This window comes from Triticum aestivum, chromosome 5D (assembly GCF_018294505.1).
Source record: "Triticum aestivum cultivar Chinese Spring chromosome 5D, IWGSC CS RefSeq v2.1, whole genome shotgun sequence".
NCBI lineage: Eukaryota > Viridiplantae > Streptophyta > Magnoliopsida > Poales > Poaceae > Triticum > Triticum aestivum.
Window position 1 is genome coordinate 563,362,772 of NC_057808.1, and position 19,456 is coordinate 563,382,227.

Consider the following 19,456-nt stretch of genomic DNA (forward strand, 5'->3'; position numbering starts at 1 on the left):
AGAGGGAGATATATATAACCCAGCAGCACCGATACGCAGGCTGGTGCCTATGATGAATCTGCTAAAAAAGATTAGAACACTACCTAGAGAAGCCATTTTGCACAATTTCTTATAGGCCCTCGGGGACTAAAGTATCTTTAAGCAATATTTCGAGCACAGGGAAATTCAAGAGCTAATTTCTGATGTGTGTACATAGAAACATAACTTCCTGGTCTCCTTGTGGGTGTCGTCTGTTAACACTGAATAAATGGTAAATGGGTTACCCATAAAAACTAATTTTGTAGCATGTTTCTCGGAGTAGATATTTCGTTGGATGTTATCGATGAATAGATTTGAGCAGGTGACCAACTCAATTGTTGACTAACTGAAAACATTTGTTGTGACAATCACCATTCATCTGTAGGACAAAAAAAAAAGCCTATCTCTAGTACTGCCTACCAACTCATACATGAAGAACAAATCATCAGGTTGAAAAATGCTTGAAAGTTAGTCTTTCCATATTTTGTGGTCTTTATAGTCAAGCAGAGATCTCCTTGTCAAGCAGAGATCTCATCAGTTGATATGCTCATCTCGTCCTTAACATGAGACAACTTTGCACAACTGCTTACAGACATGGACTAAAAAATTCTATCATCATTGCAGGGTCCCAAATCATGATGTCTGCAGCTGTAGAGCAGGTGGCTGGAGGTTTCTCATCAGCAGTTATCCAACGTCTTGTTGACAAGACGATGGACTTCCTTGGGATCAACTACAATCTAAGCCATGCTACTGAAGAGCTTCTGACCAAACTCCGCACAAGCCTCATCATGGTGAAGGCCATAACCGAGGTGGCTGACAACAAGCTTATCATCAACACTAGTCTTACCAAGTGGTTGAGGGAACTCCATAGTGCTGCATATGAAGCAGAGGATGTGCTTGACATATTTGATTGTCATGAGATAGTTGCCGGAAAGCGCAAGGTGAGCGAGCTCATTTCGTCATCAGTTAGGGCCTTGAAAAGTTTGATTGTGCCTGATGAGAGCATGAAAATGCTTGAATGTGTTGTGCAAAAGCTAGACCACCTTTGTGCAACGTCCAACACATTTGTCGAGCTAATGAAGCAGAGTAATTTAAACACCATGAAGGAGGCAGGAATGCCGGGAGAGACAACTTCTCGTGTTCTAGTTGATGTCAAGGTGTTTGGCCGCGATGAAGTTCTAGAGTTGGTACTGAAGATTATCTTGGGTTCATCTGGCTCTGAACCAGAACCCAGCAGCGTAAGAGCAAAACTTGGTGCAAGGAACTGCATTGGTGGTGTTGATGTCATCCCAATTGTTGGTATGAGCGGGGTTGGGAAGACAACCCTTGCTCAAGTCATTTACAGTAATGGTAATGTGAAGAGCCACTTTAAGCAGAGGGCATGGGTGTATGTTTCAAAAGATTTTAGCATGAAAAGAACACTGCAAGAGGTGCTGCGCTCTTTTAAAGGAAATGCTTCATCTTTTGACTACCCAGATAGTTTGGAAATGATTGTCAACAATATTCAAAGTGTCACCCAACATGACGGGAGGTTCCTTCTTGTGCTGGATAGTGTTTGGGATGAGATGTGTGCCCAGTGGAATGTTTTGCTTACTACCATAGCTCGTGAAGTGCCAGGAAGTGTAGTTCTTGTCACAACACAAAGCAAAAGGGTTGCAAACACAATAGCAACAATGCGTCCAATTCCACTAGCACCTTTGCCATGGGAGAGTTTTTGGTCAGCTTTCCAGCATTATGCATTTGGCACCATCGATGTTGCTGTTGAGAACAATCAGACTCTTCTGTTAATTGGTGAACAAATAGCAAAAAAACTACAAGGTCTTCCACTAGCAGCTAAAGTAATGGGAAATCTGTTGCGGTCTAGATTAACTGTAGACAAGTGGAGAAGCATCCTGGAGAGTGATTGGTGGGACCTGAATGAAGTTCTTTGTGAAATCCTTCCATACATGGGAATTAGTTATCAAGATCTACAACCCAGACAAAGGCAGAGGTTTGCTTTCTGTTCGATTTTTCCAGAAAATTACTTGTTTGACAAAGATAGATTGGTCAATATGTGGATTTCTCATGACTTGATCGAACAAAGCGAATCTGATGACACTAGATTAGAGGATATTGGAAGCAAATTGTTTGATGAGCTTGTGGAAAGATCATTTTTCCAGGCTACATTTGACAAAAAGACGTACACTATGCACGATCTAGTACGGGCTCTGGCGATTGGTGTTTCTTCATATGAATGTTTCTTCCACAAAGAGACCTCACACAGAGCACCACCAACTGTTCGCCACTTGTCTGTGCAAGTTAGTAATCAACTGCACATTCATGAACTCAACAAGTATAAAAATGTGCGGACAATCTTATTGTTTGGTCACTGTGACAGCAATGCAATTTGTGATGTTGTGGACATTATGTTGGCCAACTCAAGAAGCATTCGAGTATTAGACTTATCTCATTTAGAGGTGCTGACGAATATGCTGCCCAACATTGCATCCTTGAGAAAATTGAGGTTTTTAGATCTTTCTTTCACAAGAGTCAGCAATTTGCGCAACTTTCCTTGTAATCTTCAAGTTTTATACCTCCGTGGATATTCTCGGGACACTATTCCTCATAGCATCAATAAGCTTGCCAACTTACGACACTTGTATGTTGTTGCTACAACCCTCTCTCTGATTCCTAGTATTGGGCAATTGAGTCAGCTTCAAGAATTGGAGAACTTCAGTGCTGGAAAGACAAATGGATTCATGATAAATGAGTTGAAGAACATGCACGAGTTATCTGGGAAACTTTGCATCAGTAACATCCACATCATTAAGAACACACACGAGGCAATGGTTGCCAATATGATTGAGAAGAAGCACCTTGAGGCCTTAGAGTTGAACGGTGGAAATGTATCCAAAGATGTACTTGAAGGATTGCAGCCGCACTCAAATCTGCAAGAACTCACGATCAAAGGTTACGGGGCCTCAAGTTTCCCAAGCTGGATGTTACAGGCTCGAATCTTCACAAAACTTCATTCCCTTCATGTTGGAAACTGCCGACTTGTAGCTGTACTTCCACCATTTCGAAATTTCCCTTCACTCAAGCATCTCACTCTAGATAACTTGCCATCAGTGAAGCATGTTGATGGAACGTCTTTTGGTTTTCTTGGAAGTTTGGAGGACTTGAAAGTTTCTTCGATGACATCATGGATAGACTGGTCACATGCAGAAGATGATCATGGCCCTCTCCTTCCACAAGTCAAAAGGTTTGAACTTCACAATTGCCCTTTACTGGAAGAAGTGCCATGTTTGTCATTCTTGTCTTCATTGTCAGAACTTGATATTTCAGTTTGTGGGTCACTCGTCAAGGCACTGCCACAATATGTACAACTCTTAGCATGCCTAAAAAAATTGAAGATATCTTACTGCGATCACCCACTCCTACTCTCTGGGCATCAGTTGAAGTCACTGGAGTATCTGCATCTTAGAAAATGTGGAGGGCTACGTTTGATTGACGGGTTGCACTGCTTTCCCAGCCTCAGGGAAGTTGACGTTCTTGGTTGTCCCGACATTCTTACTGAATTGTCAGACAAATCAAGCAGACAAGATGAGCAGGGTGTACTTCACCTTACCAATCTAGTAACAGATGTCAGCCTGTTGAATGGGAATTCTTTTCTCCCATCAGTGCGAATTCTACGCATCTTATATTTGGAGACCCTTCAATTTACCCCAGAGGAGGAGCAATGGTTTGAACAGTTAATCTCTGTCGAAAAAATCGAGTTTGTTTACTGTTATTTTCTTCAGCGACTCCCTTCTACGCTAAGCAGACTTACCTCCTTAAAAGTACTTGATATCAGAGACACGCAACTAGTGTCAATGGAAGGAGTTGTGCCCCAGAACCTCCAAGAATTGGTTATGAATGGCCTTTGCACCGTGAAAGAAAACTACTTCAAACCCGGGGGATCAGATTGGTCATACTGTTGTCATGTTCCATACATCCGGATTAATGGGAAGACAGTCCAAAATCTGTCAATTAATGCCGCTTCATCGTCTTCAAGCCACCAAAATTGAGGAACCATGCACCTATTAATTCCCAGTCCCCGCCTCTGTGCTACAAATAAGATCTTTGTAAGCATGTTTTCTGCTCTCCGTCTCTCAGCTCTTAGTTTCTTACTATCTGAATATGTTTGCTAGCTTTCAAGAAGGAAAATCTTGCGTTGCAACGAGAGTTCGTGTGTGTTGCTGTATTCGACGAGATGCTCAATATTGGTGGCACTGCCTGCAGGTGGTGCGCAGCGCACCGAGATGTTTGAGATGACGCTGCTCATGGAGGACGAGGCGCTAGAGCGGCTAGGGAACACTGACCGTGATCTCGGTGCCTTCAGGAATGGGCAGACCGGCAAGCTTGGCATCTGCATTTGCATTTGCTTTCCTGCATGAAACAGTTGTTATGTACGCATCTGCAAGATTGAACTCAACTGAACTGAGCTGTTGGCGCACGTGTATGGTGAAATGCGCATCCTGCACAAGAGGAGATATGGAGGATCATCCCCAAGCAAGTCGTATGGCCGGGTCAGCCAAGACAATGAAGGAGCACTGATCCTTGGTCTCGGCGCCGTCGCGGCCTCGCTAGCAGCTGATGCCGTAGTAGATGCAGGGGATATGTGAAACCTGATCGATCGAACCAAATTTGGGTAACTATGTTTCTGTTACCTTTTTTTTTTCGAAAATGATCCAAATCTATTATCAAAGTTCAGCAGAAGTACAAAGCATCTCGAACATAATAAAAATTACATTGAGATTCCAAGACTCCCCAAACAACCACTAGTGCCGTCAGAACGAGCTGCCCCTACCGGAGCCGGCTTGACCTTGTCTTCATCTGTGCTACAAATAATTATCTCTGTAATGGAAAAGGGGTGATATATCGTTGTTGGCGCTGCATAAATAGATGCAGGGGAATGGATATACAATGCAATGCATGATGAATCTCTTGTGAGTTGTGCTGACTCGTACTACAACGGCAACAACTGCAGCGGCGATGACGATGTACTACTATTCATTGATTATTTTTCTTTTTATTTGGTGAGCACTTTCTATCGCTTTGCTTGATAGTTTTTTCCTTTTCTTTTTTGCATAAAGTGTAGAGTTGATTAGTGGTGAACTTCGGGTCACCCGGACAAGCACATCAACCACAAATGTTTTATGTATAGCAACTGAACTTGAGTTATGATCCCACAGCTCATAACTCATCCTTGACAAGAGGAAGGAGTGAGGGTTTGAGTTGTCGACATGCCCAAACCCTCACTCCTTCCTCTTGTACAGGATGTTCACCTCCCCCGCATCTTGTTGGACAACTTCAGTTCAGTTCAAACAACTTGAGTGGGGTCACAACTCCAATTACGTCCCGTTGTCTGCCCGTTCCTCGAGGAGCGCCGCACAATCTGGACGACTATAAACATGAACTTGCCTGAGGCTCGAAAAAAAAACACTTCTCGTGTTGAGAATTAAGCGGGCCTATAGTTCTCCGGGCGGGCCTTGCTATTCGAGCCCAACTTCTTGCAGATATTTTTTCTATCCACATGGCGGGAGGCTTTTCTTTTCTTTTTCTTCCTCGGCGAACCCAATCCAAACTCCACTCCACTCTTTTTCCTCTATCCGCCATGGCTCCGCTCCCCGCGCCCACCGCCGCCTCCGCCTTCCTCTTCCACGCCCCGCCGCGCGGCCACCACCACCACCACAAGCCAAAGCCCGCCTCCAGCTCCAGGCCCACCACCACCCTCTGCTCCGCCGCGCCCTCCTCCACGCCCTCCCTCGCCGACCAGCTGGAGCCGCTCTCCCGCATGCTGCTCACCGACAAGCCCACCCCCGCCGCCGACCGCGCGCAGCGCCCCACCCCGGAGCCCACCTGGGTCAACCCCTCCAGGCCGCGCCCCACGGTGCTGTCCCTCCGCCGCCAGCGCCGCCGCCCGGCCGCCAACCACCCCTCCTCGGCGCCGCTCCAGCCGCTGCTCCGCGACCTGCGTGCGCTGCCGGAGGACGCCGACCTGGCGCCCACCCTGCACGCCTTCTTCCCGCTCCCGGGCTCCCCGCCCACCTCCTCCGACGCGCTGCTCCTCCTCAACTACCTCCACCCGTCCTGGCGCAAGACGCTCTCCCTCCTGTCCTACCTCCGCGCCCTCCCCGCCGACGCCGGCTTCGCCGTCGACACCATCCTCTTCAACGTCGCCCTCAAGTCGCTCCGCGCCGCGCGCCGCTGGGACGAGGCGGAGCGGCTGGCGCTCGACATGCTCGACTCCGGCGTCCCGCTCGACAACATCACCTACTCCACCCTCATCACCGCCGCCCGCCGCTGCCGCCAGTTCGCCAAGGCCGTCGAGTGGTTCGAGCGCATGTACTCCCCCGCCAGCGGCGTGCTCCCCGACGAGGTCACCTACTCCGCCGTCCTCGACGTCTACGCGCAGCTCCGCATGAAGGAGGAGGTGCTGGCGCTCTTCGACCGCGCCCGCGGCAGCGGCTGGAAGCCCGACCACGTCGCCTTCGCCGTGCTCGCCAAGATGTTCGGCGAGGCCGGCGACTACGACGGCATCCAGTTCGTCTTCAAGGAGATGCGGGAGGTGGGCATCAAGCCCAACATCTTCGTCTACAACGCGCTGCTCGAGGCGCTCGGCAAGACCGGCAAGCCGGGCCTCGCCCGCAACCTGTTCGAGGAAATGGCCGCCGAAGGCGTCGAGCCCAACGCGCGCACGCTCACCGCCGTGGCCAAGATCTACGGCCGGGCGCGCTGGGGCCGCGACGCGCTCCAGCTCTGGGACCAGATGCGCGAGAGGAAGATCCCCGCCGACAGCATCCTCTGCAACACGCTGCTCAGCATGTGCGCCGACGTGGGGCTCGTGGCCGAGGCCGAGCAGCTCTTCGAGGAGATGAAGAACCCGGACCTCACCGACGTCCCCCAGCCGGACAAGTGGAGCTACACGGCCATGATCAACATCTACGGGAGCATCAAGGACGCCGACCGCGCGCTCCAGCTGTTTGTGGAAATGCTCCAGAGCGGCATAGAGGCCAACATCATGAGCTACACCATCGTGATCCAGTGCCTCGGCAAGGCGAACAGGATACGGGACGCCGTGGAGGTGCTTGAGGCGGGGTTGGAGAGGGGCCTCAAGCCCGATGACCGGCTATGCGGGTGCCTGCTCTCCGTCGTCGCGCTAAGCACCGGTGAGGAGACGGAGCTGGTGCTCGGCTGCCTCGAGAAGTTCAACGGAAACCTGGTCAAGCTGATCAGGATGCTCGGAGACAACCAGGTGGGCACCGACGAGCTCAAGGACCAGCTCAAGGCCGTGCTGAACGCCGCGGAGACCGAGGTGCGCCGGCCCTACTGCAACTGCCTGATTGACATATGCCAGAACCACGGCCTGCCTGCCCGGAGGCCGAGGGAGCTCTTCCGGCTCGCCCAGGGCTACGGCCTCTACTCCAAGCTCCACATCAGGAAGGACGACGAGTGGCTGCTGGACCTGCGGTCGCTCTCGGTCGGCGCGGCCAAGACGGCGTTTGATGACTGGATGGCGGCCCTCTCGGAGCGCGTGATGCAGGGCCAGCCCCTGCCGCAGTCCTTCAACGTGTTCACCGGGTCCAGCACCCACAAGTTCGCGCAGGGGCTGGCCAGCGCCTTCGCCGCCCACCTCGAGGAGGCCGCGGTGCCGTTCCGCCGCAGCGAGTCCCAGGTCGGCAGCTTCGTCAGCTCCAGGGTTGAGCTAGTGCCGTGGCTGCAGACAAGCAGTTCATCGTCTCGGGTCGTCGCGGGATGATTGATAGCTGAACATTGCCGAGATGGGTTTTGATGCTGAATGCTCCCAGTCCCATGGATTGGCGAAGGATGACTGAACTGGGGGTGTTGTCTACTAGGCTCATCATCCAGTCAGTGCAGTGCATGCATTAGTTATTAGGAAGTCAAGTATGATCTCTGATCTCTTCTTCATAAGGAGTATGCAATGTAGTTCCTCCATACAGAGAGAGATACTGTCCAGAAACGATTGACCTGGTTCATCGTACCTACTTAGTTATGTAGGGTAATGATTCTGTATGAAAATTTTGAAAAGCAACTTCTCAAATACCAGAACTTACAGTCTCACCTTTGTGCAGTTCCAGGCATTGTATGTATGTATATCTTGCGGATTCGATGACTGCCTCCAAAAAAATGGTGGGAGATCTGTCAATTTCCATGGGGCTAGAGACTGAAAGGTTTGTTATATCTCTCAGTTGTTGTGGGAGATTTGTAGGTTCTGTAAAAGTAGAGACTGCCCTGCCAGGTTGTGTTTGCTTGCCAACCTGCTTCAGTATCTGGTTTTTTACTGTTGCTTCAGTATCTGTTGGAACCGAGAGCTGGTGTATTACCTACCCTTTTCAGGCTTTGATTTGGGAGCACAATCGCGGGACGATTGGTGGCTGAACATTTCCGCGACAGGTTTTGATGCAGGATGCTCCCAGTCTCGTGGAGAGGGGAGATAATGGTTAATAGGCTGATCATTCAGTCAGTGTATGGTCGATACTGCATTAGATAGGTTTCTTCTTGGTCTGTCTCCAAAAGGAAAAAGAGAGGGAGAGTTTCTTCTTCGACAGCTTGTGTTTGATTTGGTTCACGGATATCTGTCAACGCTCATAGCCAACATTAGGGGCATTGACACTGTTAGTTATGGGAAAATTGTCGGTTCTGTAAAAGTAGGGCTGACAGCAGATTGCGTTTTCGTGCTGCTTCAGTATGTCTGTTAACACTGCTCCAGCTTGTCTGTTGCCCTGTTTGCAGAGTGAAGCAAAGGCGTTCACTGCTGCCTGCTGCCTAATGGAAGAGGAGCAGTGATTAACTTTTTTTGTGGGTGATGTTGTAGTACTCCCTCCGATCCATACTAATTGTCGCTGATTTAGTAGTGCAACTTACAATGATTTTCCAGCAATTTGTTTATATGGAAAACATCATATATATTTTTTGCTAGGAAGAAAAGCACGATCGGTCTCTCGGTAATTTTTTTTTTTTTGACGAGCGTCTCTTGGTAATGTTATGTGGTTGATTCTTCCATAGCTTGCAGAGTTACTGGCTGAAAAAGATGTCCATTTCACGGTGCTTTGTCGTGGCGATTGTTCTGTATGCAGCCCATTTGGAAATGCCGCTTGTCAGATACCATCTCTTCTCAGCTGCGTGCAGTATATTTGTCAGTTGCGATGGGAAATTTGTAGGCTCTGTATAATTAAGTAGAGACTCACCTAAAAAAAAGAAGAAGAAGAAAAAGAGAGGTAAAAGCAGAGGATGAAACAGAGGCCTCTGCCATGTTGTGTTTGCCTTGCTGCTGCCTGACGGACTGCTTCAGTAATCTGTTTTTATTTTGTGGGGAGGCTTCAGTATCTGTCAGTAGAAGCAGTGAGCTGGTGTGTCGCCCCTCTTCGGCCTCTGATTTTGGAGCTGTGAGACTTTGTGATGCCGGAAGTGGTTGAACTGAACATTCCCCAGTATGATCACCACCACCACCACCATGGCGGCGGACGGCGGTGATGATGATGCCTTGCTGTTGGTGCAAGAGGAGCACCGATTAATCGCTGAAGGTGATGTAGTAGTACATTACATGCTGAAGGTGATCTTCTCCAGGGGAAACAGCAAAAGAAAAGGGGGAAAAAATACCTCTCTTTGTTTTCCTTTCTGCTCATTGTAGGGGCCTGGCCTCCGTAGTCTGGCTGCTCGCAAATGGGCTGGGCCTAGCTCGGTCGGAGTCGCGAGTCCACCACAACAAAAGTCACTTCTTCTTCCGGAGGAGCACCGGCCACCACACCCGACACACACGCGGCAGAGAGAGAGAGAGAGAGAGAGAGAGAGAGAGAGATCGGAGGGGATCGCCGAGGTAGTAAGTAGATCGGCCGGAGAGGAGGGAGAAGGCAGATGATACTCGCCGTGCTCTTCGCCAACTCCGAAGGCAACATCCTCATCGAGAGGTACGTTACCCTCCTACTCCCAACCACCCCGAGATCTCGCGAGATCCGCCGCCTGACGAATCGAATCGAATCTCATCTCCACGGGAAATCTATCTATCTATCTGCAGGTTCCATGGCGTCCCCCCGGAGGAGCGGCTGCACTGGCGCTCCTTCCTCGTCAAGCTCGGCGCCGAGAACCTCAAGGGAGCCAAGTCCGAGGAGCTCCTCGTCGCCTCCCACAAGTATGCAGCCATCACTCCACTCCCTCCCATGCAAAATCCTCCTCTCCGCTCTCACCCATGGACGGGGAATTTTCCAATCGACACTTCATTTCGTTGCTAGTACGCCACATGCTCCACAGCAACTCCAACTGCATTCTCATCCCAATTTATGACTAGTATAAGTAGGCGCCGCTGAGTACCTGGTGGAAACAATATAGAGTTCGGACGCTAATTGCGCTGATTTAACTAGATCAAACCCGTCCATTGTTAACTAACCCCTGCTTCTTGATGGTGTCTATCTCCATATAAGATTATAAATGTGTCATCGTTAATATTGCACTGATCCGTATTGCTCTCTTGGCGTTAGTTACCTTCTTGTCACATAGTAATAAAAAATGTGAATTCGTCATACAGTTTTAAGTCCTGTTAATAACTATTAGGGGGGCGTATTGTCATTTGATGAATTATCTATAAATATCGTTCACGTGGTACTGGGTCGGTTTCTAGCTACCATTTCTATACACCTTGTCTGTATGTTGGCTCCAGTAGTTTGTGCCCAATGGCAGATGTGCCGTCTCATGCCTTGTTATTCTTATTCCAGTCTGCGAATTGAGTTATTTTTACTCAGCTTGCTTTCTGCTATGCCAAAGCCGGCATTATGAGCATCCCTGCACACTTTTCTCCAGAATTCCAAGTAGAGATCGCAGACATTCTTCTATTTTTTGTTGGAAAAAATGCAGGCCCCCAGTTTCATTACATGCAACAAAACAGAGTTTTTTTTTACATAGATTCACTGTGGTCAGGAGTAACCAGAGTGGCTACCCAGAATGAGGTGCTTAACAGCGATACATCCCAGCGAAACAGCAGAATGAGGTACTTAACGCCTATCTTCGTCAGAGTAGTCCACCATGAAGGTCAGACCCAAGCGACCCTGAGTAGTTTTCCACGACGACAAACCAGCAGTAGTAGACAGCCCAGCTCAGCACGGACTGAGAATCGTCCATCAGTACCTTCCGTTGCTGAGCCACCGCGTTGATCTTGTTCCAGGGACATTGAATGCTTACCTATTTGCAGTCCTGACAGAAAAACTCATTACATAAATTCCAAATACACCCTAGTCCAGCTGCATAAAAAGAACTGCAAGCATAGGCTCGTTTTGCATTCAGCCACGAATGAATCAGTTCAGAGATATTCTTGATTTTTTTATTTGCATCCCTAGCTTTTTAGGGGGGCAGGATCTGTATTATTAGCTGTTGATGGTCCAGTAAACTGCAAGAATTCTTAATTAAAATCAACATTTAAGCATCCGTACAGTTAACCATATGCTAGAGGATTTGAGCTGCTACAACATATGCATCTTGAAGTCCCAGTCCAATGGGTACCATGATTTCAATCTGAAACAAGCATGTGCATTTTTAACTCCTCATCATCCATAAATATCTGATGCGCTGACACTCTCCCAGGTCGGTCTCCATTGTGTATACCATGATCGGAGACGTCTGCCTGTACATTGTTGGCAAGGATGAATATGATGAGCTTGCTCGTGAGTGACACTGAGTCTCAGAAGACATTGCCCTTGTTAAGCGTGTCCTGTTTCAAACCTTCATCATCTCACCTCACTTTGGCCTTATGCTTGGCACTACTAATACACTGGCTGTACATTTGTAGTGTCGGAGGTGATCTTCGCTGTTACGTCGGCGGTGAAGGATGTGTGTGCGAAACCACCCACCGAGCGCCTCTTCCTCGACAAGTACGGGAGGATCTGCCTGTGCCTCGATGAGATCGTTTGGCAGGTAAGCTTGGATGTAATAATTTTTTTGCCATGTACTAGCAGTTAAGCATCGCCGGGGAGAGACTTATTTGGTACTCTCGGACAGTAATGGATACAAACCTAGTGCTGTCGGAGTGATAACACCAGTATGTGTCCGGTGGCTGTCCGTTATGAATTCCTTCATCCTTCCTACTCCGTATGTGATCCATAGTGAAATCTCTCCAAAGACTTATATTTAGGAACGGAGGGAGTAGTTGTCTGGTGTATGTTGTTGTTGATGATAAATATCCTGAGCAGCTGTTGATGTGGTGCACTGTTTGTTGTTGTGGATGATGCATGCAGGGGTTGCTGGAGAACACGGAGAAGGACAGGGTCCGGAGGCTCATCAGGCTGAAGCCGCCCGTGGAGCCATGATTTTTTCCAGTTGAGGGATGGATCTTTCCTGTGTATGTATCGCTTTTTTTTAGAGCCTTGACGATAACTCTGTCCATGACTGCTGTGTACTACAACAAGTTGATGGGAATGTGATTTGGTGTATGGTTTCAATTTCATTTCATGGCATATATGTGATTCGTATGTAGCCCAGTATTTTTTTTTTCCCTTCTGTTTGGAGTCTTTTTTTTTCTTTTGAGAAACTTCTGTTTGGAGTCAGAGAAGGGGACAGAAGGAAAGTTTGGAACCAGCAAAAACATAATCACGACGTGAAGGTCATGGTGACCACCGCCTGCCAGGTGGGACCCACCCACCGCCGCGCCGAGGCACGGGACCCACATCCAGTCCAGAAGGAGCCTCCTTCCTTCCACGTTTCAGCACCAGGGGTACGTGTCGTCAAGCCGAGCTCCCACCCGTCCACGCACGCATGCGCCGAGCGGCAGAGCACCACATCATCAACCCGTCCCCATCCACGCACACTCAAGCTTCTTCTGTGTCTTCCAGCTTGGGCAGCAGGCAGGCGTGTGAGCTCGAATCCAAGAGGCCGGAGACGATGGATCTGGTGAACGGCGCGCTCAACTGGGCGGCGATGCCCGCCATGGTCGCCTCCCTCCTGCTCTTCTACCCGCCCTACTACCTCTTCAAGCTCTGCTACTCCTTCCTCTCCTACCTCTTCCCCGACGACCTCAAGCGCAAGGTCGTCCTCATCACCGGCGCCTCCTCCGGCATCGGCGAGGTCAGCACACCACATCTTCCTCTGCTTCTTCTTGCTGTTACTGAACCAACCAGATGCTTTTGGTCCAACTTTGCTCTGCTTCTTTCTTATGCTACTCTGCTCTTCTACTTGTCATACTAGTACTGATTGAATATACATGTTCGCTCACATGAACATATTAATTGTTAACTCCAAACTTGTGCATGCAGCAACTGGCCTACCAGTACGCCACCAAGGGGGCATGCCTTGCCCTGCTCGCCAGGAGGGAGTGGAGCCTGCGGCAGGTCGCCGACCGCGCCTTCGAGCTCGGCGCGCCCGACGTCATCATTCTCCCCGGCGACGTCGCAGACCCCGACGACTGCAACAGATTTGTTCAGGCCACAATCGACCACTACGGCCGATGTAAGCCAGTTCCTGTTACAGCTAACTTGGTTTAGTAACATATTTGGGTATCTAGTTGACATTATTTACATGTGTGTTGATTAATTGCAGTGGACCATCTTGTGTGCAACGCTGGAATTGCGAGCGTGGGCGCTTTTCAGGAGATTCCTGACGTTACTAACTACAGCCCGCAGCTTGTAAGTGACGTCCATGATTCATTGTGCCTTGATTCAGCAATCGCAATCGTTGTTGTAACAGAGACTCCCATGAGCGTCAAATTAAAGTAACATTTTGTTTCCAGGATGTCAACTTCTGGGGTGCAGTTCAGTCCACTTTTGCTGCTCTGCCCCATCTTAAAAGGACCCGAGGGAGGATCGTGGTCACCGCCTCCGCAACCGGATGGAACCCTGTTCCGCGAATGGTTTTCTATAATGTAACCACCTAACTTGGTTTATTTCATCATTTAAGTGAAGGAATCGGTTACGATGAGTCGAGTCGTTGGTACTACTACTCATGTTTGTTTCTGTTTTAGGCCGCCAATGCCGCACTGATTAACTTCTTCGAGACCCTACGGTCGGAGCTTGGTAGTGAAGTTGGCATCACAATAGTGACGCCTGGGTGGATCGAGTCCGAGATGTCCAAAGGCAAGTTTCTCAAGGAGCACGGCGGCGTGGAGGTTGATCAAGAATATCGAGATGTGAGGACACTTACCACCGTTCACACTTTTCTACGTTTTGGCTAAATTTCTGTTACAACAAGCAAACAGTTTTAACATAAAAATTTATTGTGATCATCTGCCATCTGGAGTTATGGGCACAAGAAGATATGGAAAATAGTTATCAAATTAATTAAGTTGTCATGTAATACTTGCACCAAGTTCAATGGCATCTATATATTATCTGACCATGTGGCCCTTTGCTTATTTTCTAGGCCCAAATCGGTCTCTTCCCGGTGGAGTACGCGAAGAACTGCGCGAGGGCCATGGTGCAGGCAGCTCGCCAAGGTGACCGTTACCTCACCGTGCCGTCATGGTTCGGAACAATGTACCTGTGGAGGGTGTTTGCGCCGGAGGTCGTCGAGTTCTGCTACCGCCTCCTGTATATGCACGGCCATGGCGGTGGCGACCAGACCGACGCGCCGAGCAAGACGATGGCCCAGGGTGGCGGGAAGCAGATGCTGTACCCCTCCTCGCTGCGCTCTTCGGACGTCAAAAACGACTAGAAACTTACTATAGTTCGCATCCTTTGATCGAGGACGTGGATCCTGGTGTGCAGGCTAGTTTGTTCTCTACTAAGCTTTAGGTGTGGATGCTACTGCTGGTTAGCTAGTTTGTAATCCCGAATAAGCTGTGTTCTGTGTTTTGTAATATTAGTGTTGTGTTGTGTGCTTGTAATATTAGTTCTGTGTTTGAGACTGCATGTCGATCGACTCGTTGGTGTCTCTGGAATAATGCTTTGCACTACTTTCCCTTTCTCCTTGGAACTTCTTATATCAACTTGTTAATTCATTACTACTCCCTCTGTTCCTAAATATTTGTCTTTCTAGACATTTTAAATGATTTACCACATATGGATGTATGTAGATATATTTTAGAGTGTAGATTCACTCATTTTGCTCCTAGTCACTTGTTGAAATGTTTATAAAGACAAATATTTAAGATCGGAGGAAGTAGGACCTAGCGGTAGCGCGGGTCGTAGGCCTGGTAGTAGCGTGGCCGCGCTGTTACAACTAACTGTGCTACTACTACGATTGTTACAACTAACTTGTAACAGCGCGGCCACTACGGCGTTACGACTAACTTCGACTAACTTTTACTACTGCTGCGGGGTTACAACTAACTTGGCCGCGCTACTATTACGACATTACAACTATTCCTTCCGTTCATTTTTATAAGACGTTTCAGACAGCAGCAGGCATTTTTATAAGACGTTTCAGACAGCAGCAGATATTGAACTGTTTTGACTGCTGTCTAAAATGGCTACGGCGTCTTGTAAAAGTAAACAGAGGGAGTAACTTTTAGCAGTAGCGTGTGCTGGCCCGTGCTATTTGATAACAGTAGCGCGTTTTATGAAACCGATGATAAGCCTAATAGCGCGTTTTATGAAACCGATGATAGGCCTAATAGCGCGTTTTATGAAACCGATGATAGGCCTGGCAGTAGCGCGGCCGCGCTACCGCTACAGCGTTATAACTAACTTTTAGCAGTAGCGCGTGTTGGCCCGCGGTATCTGGTAGCAGTAGTCGTTTTATGAAACCGTGTTGCTGCTAATTAGCAGCAGCGCCTTAATTTAAAGCTCGCTACTGCTAAGTGCTCGTTGCTGCTAAAAACGTATCCCGCGCTACTGTTATTAGTAGTTTTTGAAAAAAAATTGCTGCATATTTTCTTTGTATTTGTACAGGTTTTATACAACAGTCTCTAGCATATCATGCACATACAAATCTAATCATATCATACACATACACATAGTCTCATCAAATCATGTCATCATCATAATCATCATCCAACACAAATGATGTCTCTCGTCATCATTTCGAAATAGCGATACAAGTTATGACATGTATCGAATACTTGCAACTACATCGTCATCCATCTAAACAATGATATAGAAGAGAAGAGCTATCACTATAAGTGAGAGCGGAACTAGGCAGTACATGAGGCGGCGGTTCTGATTCCTCTCTCGCGCTAGCGTGAACCTCAAGTAACTAGCTTCTGCTTCTTCTCTGCTATCGAACCCTTTATGGATGGCACCCGAGAACCGCTCCACTTGAGCCTGACACTCGGGCCACTCGTCGTACACTCCCGGAACCTCCCTATGTACACGATACAACACTTCTTCGCTATCAAGGATCTATGTACCTGCTAGCGATGCATCTTCGTCAAGGGAATCAACAAAAATATGCAATATAATATACTTGAGCAACACAAAAAGAAACGGTTTTAGCAAATAGATGCAACATATAGTAAACATAATTAATCAACGCAGGTTCATCGTACCCAAACTAATTAACTAGAGGTACGCAGGTCATCGTACCCAAACTAACAAACTAGCGTTACGCAAGTTCGGCAGGGACCGTTGACATCACAAAGTTTCATCCCTACAAAAAGTATAATTAAGTTCAACCGACACATCATCATCGGTATCGTCAATCATGGGAAGTTCCATCCATCTAGATCATCGAGGATGCACCCTAGCTTCTTAAACGGTGTCAGGTCCTGACGTTGTAGGCCTATGCGAGTTCGAACGTCAGCTCGCGATATAGGGCCGTGGTGGAACATCCTCTTCTCTTCGACGACTTCTTTCATGATGATCATTGCAATGTCCCTCTGGATGTGAAAGAAGTCATTTCTGAGTTTATAATCAGGTTCTTCTCCTAGGGATTCTGCCCATTTGCGGATATGATCATCGTTTCTGTTTGTCATGCGCAGCTGTTGGTGATCCCTTCTGAAGTCCATCATGAGATGGAGGAGGTGTCGGTGTCAAAACCGGCCGATCTCGGGTTGGGGGTGTTTACCCAGGTTCAGGCCCTCTTGATGGAGGTAATGTTGGGAATCGTAGCATAATTTAAAATTTTCCTACGCTCACCAAGATGCATCTATGGAGTCTACTAGCAACGAGGGGAAGGGAGTGCATCTACATACCCTTGTAGATCGCGAGCGGAAGCGTTCCAATGAACGTGGATGACGGAGTCGTACTCGCCGTGATCCAAATCACCGATGACCGAGTGCCGAACGTACGGCACCTCCGCGTTCAACACACGTACGGTGCAGCGACGTCTCCTCCTTCTTGATCCAGCAAGGGGGGAGGAGAGGTTGATGGAGATCCAACAGCACGACGGCGTGGTGGTGGATGTAGCGGCTCTCCGGCAGGGCTTCGCAAGCTTCTGCGAGAGAGAGAGAGAGGTGTTGCATGGGAGGAGGGAGGCGCCCAAGGCTTAGATGTTGCTGCCCTCCCTTCCCCCCACTATATATAGGGCCAAGGGAGAGGGGGGCGCAGCCTTGCCCCTTCCTCCAAGGAAGGGTGCGGCCAGGGGGGAGTCCTTCCCCCCCAAGGCACCTCGGAGGTGCCTTCCCCCTTTAGGACTCTCCCTTTTTTCTTATCTCTTGCGCATGGGCCTCTTGGGGCTGGTGCCCTTGGCCCATATAGGCCAAGGCGCACCCCTTACAGCCCATGTGGCCCCCCGGGTCTGGTGGTCCCCCTTGGTGGACCCCCGGACCCCTTTCGGCACTCCCGGTACAATACCGATAAAGCGCGAAACTTTTCCGGCGACCAAAATAAGACTTCCCATATATAAATCTTTACCTCCGGACCATTCCGGAACCTCTCGTGACGTCCGGGATCTCATCCGGGACTCCGAACAACTTTCGGGTTTCCGCATACATATATCTCTACAACCCTAGCGTCACCGGACCTTAAGTGTGTAGACCCTACGGGTTCGGGAGACATGCAGACATGACCGAGACGCCTCTCCGGTCAATAACCAACAGCGGGATCTGGATACCCATGTTGGCTCCCACATGCTCCACGATGATCTCATCGGATGAACCACGGTGTCGAGGATTCAATCAATCCGTATGCAATTCCCTTTGTCAATCGGTATGTTACTTGCCCGAGATTCGATCGTCGGTATCCCAATACCTTGTTCAATCTCGTTACCGGCAAGTCTCTTTACTCGTACCGCAATGCATGATCCCGTGACTAACGCCTTAGTCACATTGAGCTCATTATGATGATGCATTACCGAGTGGGCCCAGAGATACCTCTCCGTCACACGGAGTGACAAATCCCAGTCTCGATCCGTGCCAACCCAACAGACACTTTCGGAGATACCCGTAATGCACCTTTATAGTCACCCAGTTACGTTGTGACGTTTGGCACACCCAAAGCACTCCTACGGTATCCGGGAGTTGCACGATCTCATGGTCTAAGGAAAAGATACTTGACATTGGAAAAGCTCTAGCAAACGAAACTACACGATCTTTTATGCTATGCTTAAGTTGGGTCTTGTCCATCACATCATTCTCCTAATGATGTGATCCCGTTATCAATGACATCCAATGTCCATAGTCAGGAAACCATGACTATCTGTTGATCAACGAGCTAGTCAACTAGAGGCTTACTAGGGACAGGTTGTGGTCTATGTATTCACACATGTATTACGATTTCCGGACAATACAATTATAGCATGAATAATAGACAATTACCATGAACAAAGAAATATAATAATAACCATTTATTATTGCCTCTAGGGCATATTTCCAACAGGTAATACCCTACTTCCTGCTTGATTGACTTTGATGCGTATAGGGGTTACAAGAGTTGATCTACCTCAAGATCGTAATGGATAAACCCTAGATGTCTAGCCTATGTAATTTCTGATAGCCTCTACGGACTAAACCCTCTGGTTTATATAGACACCGGAGGGGGCTAGGGTTGTACAGAGTCGGTTTACAGAGGAAAGAAACTACACATCCGGACGCCAATCTTGCCATCCACGCAAAGGAGAGTCCCATTCAGACACGGGGAAAGGTCTTCTGCCTTGTACCTTCACGGCCCATCAGTCCATCCCATGTCACATAGCCTGGACGCCCGAGGACCCCTTAATCCAGGACTCCCTCAGTAGCCCCTGAACCAGTCTTCAATGGCGATGTATTCAGCACGCGTATTGTCTTCGGCATTGCAAGGCGGGTTCCTCCTCCTCGGCATACTTCAAAGCAGTCTTCTGAATAAGAGAACTGTATCCAGCTCTGTATAACGGTCACAACCCCCAACCACAAGGGCACGATACTTAATCAAAATAAGTTCTGTCTACTAACAACCTTTCCGGCGAAACGTTACGTCTAGCCTCTTTATCATTTCGAACCGTTTTTTCGCCTCCCGCTTCGCGTTTCGAGGCGCGGCCTTTATTGATACGTCTTGTCAAAACAGATATCACGTCTGCTTATTGTGGGATCCTCATCAATACGGGTTCGGGTAATCCAATCGTGCCG

At 48.6% G+C, this 19,456-nt stretch overlaps 4 protein-coding genes across 4 annotated transcripts; all 4 read left to right on the forward strand.

The window, feature by feature from the left end:
• The first annotated feature begins 656 nt into the window (after positions 1 to 656).
• Positions 657 to 4,064, forward strand: LOC123126259 (putative disease resistance RPP13-like protein 1). Its single transcript, XM_044546627.1, has 2 exons — positions 657 to 3,259; positions 3,530 to 4,064. The coding sequence occupies exons 1-2, from the start codon at positions 657 to 659 to the stop codon at positions 4,062 to 4,064; spliced, it is 3,138 nt and encodes a 1,045-aa protein (XP_044402562.1).
• A 1,545-nt stretch (positions 4,065 to 5,609) lies between these two features.
• LOC123123932 (pentatricopeptide repeat-containing protein At5g46580, chloroplastic) lies at positions 5,610 to 8,131 on the forward strand. The gene has a single exon (XM_044544587.1). The coding sequence runs from the start codon at positions 5,654 to 5,656 to the stop codon at positions 7,796 to 7,798; it is 2,145 nt and encodes a 714-aa protein (XP_044400522.1). The 5' UTR covers positions 5,610 to 5,653; the 3' UTR covers positions 7,799 to 8,131.
• A 1,559-nt stretch (positions 8,132 to 9,690) lies between these two features.
• LOC123123935 (TSET complex member tstD) lies at positions 9,691 to 12,490 on the forward strand. Its single transcript, XM_044544589.1, has 5 exons — positions 9,691 to 9,968; positions 10,076 to 10,189; positions 11,632 to 11,711; positions 11,837 to 11,961; positions 12,282 to 12,490. Exons 1-5 carry the CDS (start codon positions 9,916 to 9,918, stop codon positions 12,351 to 12,353), a joined length of 444 nt encoding a protein of 147 aa, XP_044400524.1. The 5' UTR covers positions 9,691 to 9,915; the 3' UTR covers positions 12,354 to 12,490.
• Positions 12,491 to 12,519: 29 nt separating this feature from the next.
• Positions 12,520 to 14,940, forward strand: LOC123123933 (11-beta-hydroxysteroid dehydrogenase A). The gene is made up of 7 exons (XM_044544588.1): positions 12,520 to 12,757; positions 12,876 to 13,107; positions 13,296 to 13,488; positions 13,579 to 13,664; positions 13,769 to 13,900; positions 14,000 to 14,164; positions 14,398 to 14,940. The coding sequence occupies exons 2-7, from the start codon at positions 12,925 to 12,927 to the stop codon at positions 14,686 to 14,688; spliced, it is 1,050 nt and encodes a 349-aa protein (XP_044400523.1). The 5' UTR covers positions 12,520 to 12,757; positions 12,876 to 12,924; the 3' UTR covers positions 14,689 to 14,940.
• Positions 14,941 to 19,456: the final 4,516 nt, after the last annotated feature.